General features: G+C 39.7%; 1 protein-coding gene across 1 annotated transcript; it reads left to right on the top strand.

The window, feature by feature from the left end:
* The first annotated feature begins 2503 nt into the window (after positions 1-2503).
* LOC139943465 (transcription factor RFX4-like) lies at positions 2504-7914 on the top strand. Its single transcript, XM_071940276.1, has 4 exons — positions 2504-2845; positions 4006-4069; positions 5070-5193; positions 7849-7914. The coding sequence occupies exons 1-4, from the start codon at positions 2821-2823 to the stop codon at positions 7912-7914; spliced, it is 279 nt and encodes a 92-aa protein (XP_071796377.1). The 5' UTR covers positions 2504-2820.
* Positions 7915-8307: the final 393 nt, after the last annotated feature.

The raw sequence follows: 8307 nt of genomic DNA, 5'->3' as shown, positions 1-8307 counted from the left end.
AGCACGAATGTTTATACTAATACTGAGCCTGATTCAAACAGTATGCCGCGATCCAACTTGGGAATTAAACATTAGTGTCGCGACTAGTGTTTTGACAACATAAATCTAATTTAATTACCAAAAACTCCGTACAAATCAGGGGAAGGAAACGAAATACAAGCAGAGCATTGTTACGTTGCGATCGTAAGAAACAATGGATTAGATAAGCGAGGTGGACCGACAGACAAACCCACAATGACAAACATATACTTTGATGTCTGGCTCCTAACCCCTCCCAAGCTAACGGCTAGACTGAAGAGTTCATCGTGCCCGGGGTTTCTATCTCCGGCCTCTCGAGACATTATGCCCCCAAGGCTTACGTTCCGATTGCTCCACTCTCGATCTCTGAAATCGAATCTTACGTTCGATTTTTTTAACCATTATTTACAATTTGTATCTACGATCTGAATACATAGACTGATTTTGTCATATACTCATTTATTATATAATAATTGGAAAAAAAACACCAAAAAACAAACAACAAAACGGTTTACTGGCCAGTGGTGTACTGGCGCGGATGGCATATTACCAAATTAAATGTTGGTCAGTTGCATGCTGGCAAGTGGTATACCGTGACCAGTGACAATATTGGGCAGTAACGTATACAAGCCAGTGACATATTGGGCAGTGGTGAACTGACCGGTCGCATACTGGTCAGCGGTATACTGGCCAGTGAAAAACATGAGAGGGCGGAGATTATCAGATAGCCTAAAAAATTCTTATTAGACTTGTCAAAAGTAAGTGCCAACAGGGACGAAAACTAGGGCCCAACTGCAATGACTTCTAGTCATTGGTCCACATCTGATTAGTTCGTCAAGACCTCTAATGTTCAAATTCAATAATCCTCAACATCTCTTGCAAGTGATCGTCCTTTTTTCTCACGCCAGACCATGTTTCTCCGGAATGTCTTCCGAGAGTCCAAGAAAAGCAGCAGGATGCCCGAAGAACGCTTTAGACAATAAGGTCGTCATTTTGACTTATATCTCATAACTATGACTACAGGCCAGAATTAGGACTTAATCTCTCGTTATTGTGAACATGTCATAATGAATGATGGGAACATTTAATGGGATGTTTCGAACCTTTCAATTCATTCTGCATTATTTCCCCCTCGATCTTAGGAGGGGGGAGGGGGGTCGATGATTCTTAGCGTTGGGGGGGGGGGGGGCGAGCAAGCGGGGGAGCAATGCCAAAGTATGTGGGCAAATTAATGTATCGAACCATCTATTCTATGTGTTTTTTTTCCCGAACACATGGGGTTGGGGGGGGGGGGGAATATTCTGAGCGGGGGTTCCTCACTAGCTCCTCTGACCACTGGGGAATTCATGACGATACCGTTACATAAGGGTAAAGTATTCATCTCAGTGAAGCAACTATGGGCTCATGCACTTCCAACACACGCATTTTATGTTTCTATTAAACGAATTAATTAATTAACTCTGGTCATTTTGTGGTTACTCACGTGCTGTACTCTCGTCTTTAAGTTTAATTGTTGCTATTGTAAATTACATCCAATTTGGCCAGTTGGCCACGCAATGTGATGCTTTAAAAAAAAAAAATGAAATGAACAATGAAATGAAATCACGGACTTATCATAATAAATATTTTTATGGTAAATTATTTCTGTTTCGGCCCGTGTGCTGTGAAAGTTGGTCCTTATCGTACAGTAATTAGGCCGCGTCCCATTGCAGCTCAGGGTTACACGTGACAGTATAACACTAGACGACTAATGAGATAGGCCATACACATACAACCTGTCAGCACCTGTTTAGCGAACAATAGTGCATACTTGTCTGGGCCCGCCCCTTTAAAGCCGAGTGCCCAGTGTAGTCAGATTGTACCTCTCGATTCACCAATGTGTCCAATGGTAGCGCAGAAGGAAACAAACAAAAAATAGTATTTAAATAGAGTATTCCATGAATGGGCAATAAAGCCGTTGACGATTTGTTCTTAATGTACTATTCCCTGGTGGGGCTTAGACGTTTAAGCATCATGCACGGCCTCTAGTGGAGGAAAGGTACACTACACTGACTTCATTACAAACTGATTTTGTACTTCCTTTTTATTGGAAACAATAATTATTTTATTTCATGTGAACCGACCATTTTACGGATTGGTGAACAATAAACATACGACTGTTTGCTGTGAAAAAAGAGCATGCTAAGTTTAGATTACATTTCGTTGCGGTCTGCTTTGGAGATAAAGAATATTGCAATTTCAAGACATTTGCTGTGAGCTCTACTGTTATTGCCTTCTGTTTATTTATTTCTAAACTTAATAAGTGAAGTTCGTGGTTTCAGTGGAATTTAAGATGACATCCATGTTTGTGTAACTGATGTCTGCCGTCCCCCGAATCTGAATATCATATGGAAACAATTTATATATATATATATAACCCAATTTAAGTCAACACCAGTGCTTCTGCCAAATATAACTGAGGATTTAAGTGAAAACCAACTTGGATTTAAAGTATAAACTGCCGTTTCGAAATAAACAACACAGCCAAGACCGTGCAGAAATCACCCAACGCGTCAGACGGGACTTTTCGAAGACGGTGTCCCACGGATCTACCGCGCGTCGTCTGCCTCTCCGAGCCGTTCATCCATCATTTTCACCCGCCTGGCAGCGACCTACCGGAGCTGGTCGTGTTTTGCTATACCCACCGAACTGTTATCCCTTTTGAGTGAATAGCGTACACTGGAAATGAATTAACACAGTTATATTGCTGCAAGTGAAACTGCCATGATAAGGAAGAGGTAACATACATTCAGTAAAATAGATATGGACAACACAAAGATCAAAACCGGTAAGTATAAAGTCTACGGACTTCATTCTTTGCAGCATTCTTTACTCTTTTTTTTTAAAAGTCGTTTGTTCATGTTTTCTGATAATTCTGCAGCAGCGATTGACCCCTTAAATTAAATGAAATAAAATAATAAACATTTGTGTAAATTGTTCTGCTCAATGTCGTAAAACAAAAGCACTTGGCCTTGGGGGGGGGGGGGGTGGTTGAACAAAAGCACTTGCCCTCGGGTGCCCCAAGTTTGAACCTTTCACTTTTTAGATACAAATTTAATTATTCCTGGAATAAAATGCTACATTTATAAGCTGTTAATTTCAATGTTATTTTAAAGTAATGGTTGTATATTTATACGCAAAAAATACATTTGTGTTAACCTCCATGTCAGATTGTGATTACATACATGTTGTAATTCCGTTCTTTTTGTTTAATTTGTCCATAATGCCATGTTCAGCGCTGACAGCATGTCGACACGATTAGGACGCTATATAAGTTTTGGTATTATTATTAAAGAAGAAAAGGAATGGCATAAAAAGGGCGCTGAATATGGGCTTGCTTGCTTGAACAAAATACAGTCTGGAACTACAATTTTAATTGGCCAGAAGTGCCCGCTAGGGAAAAGTGCTCCGGATTACACTCCCTTGTATATTTTTCTGAATCGTCGCTGTTTCATAAATGCTTAATTTTATCTGTAAACATTGAGTATTTCACGGAAGAGTATTGCCGTCAAATGAATAAGAACAATAGTGTATAGTGCAATAAGTCGCAACTTATCGTCTACGTACATGGTATATTACCGTGTACGTACACAATAAGTTATTGAGTATACGTACACGATACGTTTGGATTGGTCGTGTACGCACAATTATAGTTGTCAAGTTCTACGTTCCCAATAGCTTGGGGTTTATCGTGAATAACACAATACGATTGAATTGATTGTATATAGTACACGATAAGACTATAATACGTACATGATACTTAATTGTGTACGTAGACGATAAGGTATTGGTGTTTTTATATTCATGTAGCGGCAATACGTTTCCTTTCTTTTTATATTAAGTACAGTTTCATCAAAGTGTAAAAAAAATATCACAGAGTCTGATTATTTGTATCTTTTATACACCACACGTTTGAAAAGATAATGTTCATTGTTTTGTTTTTGACAGAAATGAGATCCAAATGTAAGGCAATTCTACCAGACCCTGTGCCTGCACCAACTATAATGAAATGGTCAGTTTTCATTTTATAACAACAATATTTCTCAAATTGCTGTCGTGTATTTTTGTACGAACCCATGGGTCTTTTCTCCACTGTTTGTATGTCTTTCTTCATTTAGACTGTTATATTATCGACACTCAACTAGTTCAGACGGGCACATTTCTCGGCGGATTGGAGCTGGGCCCAATAGGCTCTGATAACCGTGCATGCCTCAATTCTGGGGGGGGGGGGTCAATTTTTTTGTTGGTATCGCACGCTGGCCATCACATACACGCAATGTATGGGCGCTTTCCCGGACCCCCTCGACTATTGACACCATGTCCAGCGGTTAATGGAACTGCTGGATGGTCGAGTTTTTGAGATATCGCCTTGAAAACCCGGAGCGAGTTTGTTCTTGCTGAAAGAAAAGACCCATATAGGATTACACAATCCTCACAGGGAAACAGCCGTAACGTTTCTCAGACTAAGTTTTTGGGGGATCAAAACTGATATTTTACAACATTACTTCGACGTGACATGTTTCTCAAAATGTCTTAGGGTTCTAACCAATAGTTTGTATTGCCAATAGTTTTAAGATTGATTACCAAGCTAATACCCTCCCTTTAAAGGCACTGGACACTATTGGTAAATATTCAAAGTATTTGTTAGCATACAAGTTTACTTGGTAACGAGCAATGGAGAGCTGTTGAAATTATCAATCAACAGCTCCCAATAATTTTAATAAAATACTTCAGCTGAAGCATTTTATTATGCATCTGAAAGCACACAGAGTAATGCAACAAGGGTGTTTTCGTTTATTTTTCTCTTGCAAATTCGATGACAAATTGAACCCAAATGTTCACAGTTTTTGTTTATGCATATTATGTTGGGACACACCAAGTGAGAATACTGGTCTTTGACAATTACCAAACGTGTCCGGTGTCTTTAAGATTAATTACCAAACCTTTATTAGTCTTTTATTACCTTCCGTTTAATAATGTTATGTCACTACCTGTGATTGACGTCCATATAGGTTGCAGTTGAATTACGAGTTAGCGGATGGGGTCTGTATCCCACGAAGCACACTCTATGTACACTACTTAGACTTCTGTGAGAAGACGCAAGCGAGTCCCATGAATGCGGCAAGCTTTGGAAAGGTGAATAATTCCTTATTTTATGATAGTCATTTGAATAGGTTGTAGGTCTTGCATTGTGTGTTAGATTATGGGAGCTTTGACAGCCAGTGTTTTCATGCTTTTATGGCACTGGACACTATCGGTAATTACTCAAAACAATTATTAGCATAAAAAGTAACTTGCAAATGAGCAAATGAGAGCTGTTTATAGCATAAAACATTGTGAGTAAACGGCTCCCTCTGATCTAACGAATTTTTGAGAAAGAGGACATTTCTCATCACAATACTGGAATTGAATAAGAGACATGATATTGTCAAAGACCAGTCTTGTCACTGGGTGTATCTCAACATATGCATAAAATTACAGACCGGTGAAAATTTGAGCTCGAGTGGTCGTCGAAGTGGGAGATAATATAGAAAGAAAAAAACACACGTTGTCACACAAAGTTGTGTGCGTTCAGATGCTTGATTTCGAGGCCTCAAAATCTAATTTTGTGGTTTCGAAATCAAGTTCGTTGAAAATTACTTCTTTGTCGATTAACGACGTTACTTCAGAGAGAGCCGTTTCTCACAATGTATTATACTATCTACAGCTCCCCATTACTCGTAATGAGGTAAGGTTTTATGCTAATCATTATTTTGAGTTACAACCAATAGTGTCCATTGCTTCTCTTTGAAATCGATAATGTGAACAGTCCTCCCAACTTTTCATAAATACATCCATTGTCTTTCATTTCTGTATGTGGTTGGGACGTACCAATTATGTTTACTGACTTGTACGGCTTATTGTGAAAAATTAGATGAAAAGCAAATTCACGAGGTATCAATGAGGTTATTGCTATTTAGTGTTAAAGGAACACGTTGCCTTGGATCGGACGAGTTGGTCTATTAAAAGCGTTTAAAACAATTTGTTATGAAATGCATATGATTAGAAAGATGTTTTAGAAGTAGAATATAATGATCCACACAAGTATCACTCGAATTTGCACGGTTTTCCTTTTACGTCGCGAACTATCACGGTCGGCCATTTATGGGAGTCAAAATTTTGACTCCCATAAAAGGCCGACCGTGTTAGTCGACAGGGTAAAAAGAAAACCACGCAATTTTGAGGCATATTTGATTGTATTCTACTTTTACAATATCTTTCTAACCATATACATTTTACAACAAACGGTTACAGAACGCTTTTCAAAGACCAACTCGACCGATCCAAGGCAATGTGTTCCTTTAACACTAAACATACCGGCCTTGAATGAGATAAAATTGCACCGCGTGAGAATCAAATTGAAAGGGATGCACGAGTGTGTCAACCCCACTCAACAGAAGGGCGCTAGATGGTCCAATGGGAAAGGGTCCTCTAGAGGAGTTGGAGGGTCACTGATGTAGAATAAGATCCCGGAAGATGAACAAAAAAGAAACTTTTAGAGAACAATCTCAAGAGTTATTAGGGTTGAAGGACGTGTTGTTTTGATTAAGGGGAATTGGGTCGACAAAGGGACACGTGGGACGTAGATATATATACAAGGAATACCATAACAGAAATCATCCGTTTAGTATTAAGCCTTTTTATAAGTTTCATCTCTTTAATTCCCATACTGAAACTCAGCGTTCCGGAAGCCGGAAGACGGAGGCTGTGTCAAAATAAATAAATAAATTAACCAACAACTGAAAAAAAATGTTTTTTTTTTTTTAATTATTTAATATAATACACAAATTTACCGGTACGCTTTACCAACTTATAAGTCAAAAAGTAACTCGTAATATTGGAATGGAATCTTATAGCAGTTTGAAAATAGGTTTTCGATCACATACATTAAAATAAAAGATGTATAGCCCAACTCAAGCTTGGGCAACGCGACAACTTTGGTCGACTGAGTGAGCGAGCGAGCGAGTGAGTGAGTGAGTGAGTGAGTGAGTGAGTGAGTGAGTGAGTGAGTGAGTGAGTGAGTGAGTGAGTGAGTGAGTGAGTGAGTGAGTGAGTGAGTGAGTGAGTGAGTGAGTGAGTGAGTGAGTGAGTGAGTGAGTGAGTGAGTGAGTGAGTGAGTGAGTGAGTGAGTGAGTGAGTGAGTGAGTGAGTGAGTGAGTGAGTGAGTGAGTGAGTGAGTGAGTGAGTGAGTGAGTGAGTGAGTGAGTGAGTGAGTGAGTGAGTGAGTGAGTGAGTGAGTGAGTGAGTGAGTGAGTGAGTGAGTGAGTGAGTGAGTGAGTGAGTGAGTGAGTGAGTGAGTGAGTGAGTGAGTGAGTGAGTGAGTGAGTGAGTGAGTGAGTGAGTGAGTGAGTGAGTGAGTGAGTGAGTGAGTGAGTGAGTGAGTGAGTGAGTGAGTGAGTGAGTGAGTGAGTGAGTGAGTGAGTGAGTGTATGAGTGAGTGTATGAGTGAGTGAGTGAGTGAGTGAGTGAGTGAGTGAGTGAGTGAGTGAGTGAGTGAGTGAGTGAGTGAGTGAGTGAGTGAGTGAGTGAGTGAGTGAGTGAGTGAGTGAGTGAGTGAGTGAGTGAGTGAGTGAGTGAGTGAGTGAGTGAGTGAGTGAGTGAGTGAGTGAGTGAGTGAGTGAGTGAGTGAGTGAGTGAGTGAGTGAGTGAGTGAGTGAGTGAGTGAGTGAGTGATAAGTAGTGTTGATTTCTTTAAGTAATGATTCCATCCACCAAACTACTTCAGTGATGAATTTCAAATTGATCTTTCAGATTATAAGACATCAGTTTCCTCAACTCACAACGCGGCGTCTTGGGACTCGAGGCCAGTCCAAGTAAGAAATACTTTTATATTTTTCTTATCTGAATACAAGTAAAACCAAGGGCCAATGTCATAGAGCTGCTTAGCAAAAAAAAATGCTTAAGCACGAAAAGAGATTGCTTATTTTACACAAGTTACTGGCTAAAATGTCATGCCATGCATTGCTTGTGAGTGGTATTTAGCCGTTGTTTACTTAGCGTAGCAATTGAGTTGAGTGTTGGCCGGTACTCTGATTTTACTAAGCAAGAATGTTGCTGCTTACGCAATGTTTTTCTTGCTTAAGTAGCTCTATTAAATTGGGCCCAGAAGGGAAACAGACTGGATTGGGGTAAATAAAGACAAATAAAGTACAAATAGATCTGAACATGCGACCTCATGGTTCAACGTGGTAGTGATCTATACCAACTGAG

This window comes from Asterias amurensis, chromosome 10 (assembly GCF_032118995.1).
Source record: "Asterias amurensis chromosome 10, ASM3211899v1".
In the NCBI taxonomy this organism is placed as follows: domain Eukaryota; kingdom Metazoa; phylum Echinodermata; class Asteroidea; order Forcipulatida; family Asteriidae; genus Asterias; species Asterias amurensis.
The sequence above is the reverse complement of the archived record's forward strand: the minus strand, read 5'-3'. Positions and strand labels throughout refer to the sequence as shown.

What these genes read in the sequence shown, in the direction of transcription:
- LOC139943465 (XM_071940276.1), top strand. Translation starts at nt 2,821, where the DNA reads ATGGACAACACAAAGATCAAAACCG. An exon ending in CAACACAAAGATCAAAACCG is followed by an intron (nt 2,846 to 4,005) that starts GTAAGTATAAAG and finishes TGTTTTTGACAG; the next exon opens with AAATGAGATCCAAATGTAAG. An exon ending in GCACCAACTATAATGAAATG is followed by an intron (nt 4,070 to 5,069) that starts GTCAGTTTTCAT and finishes ACGTCCATATAG; the next exon opens with GTTGCAGTTGAATTACGAGT.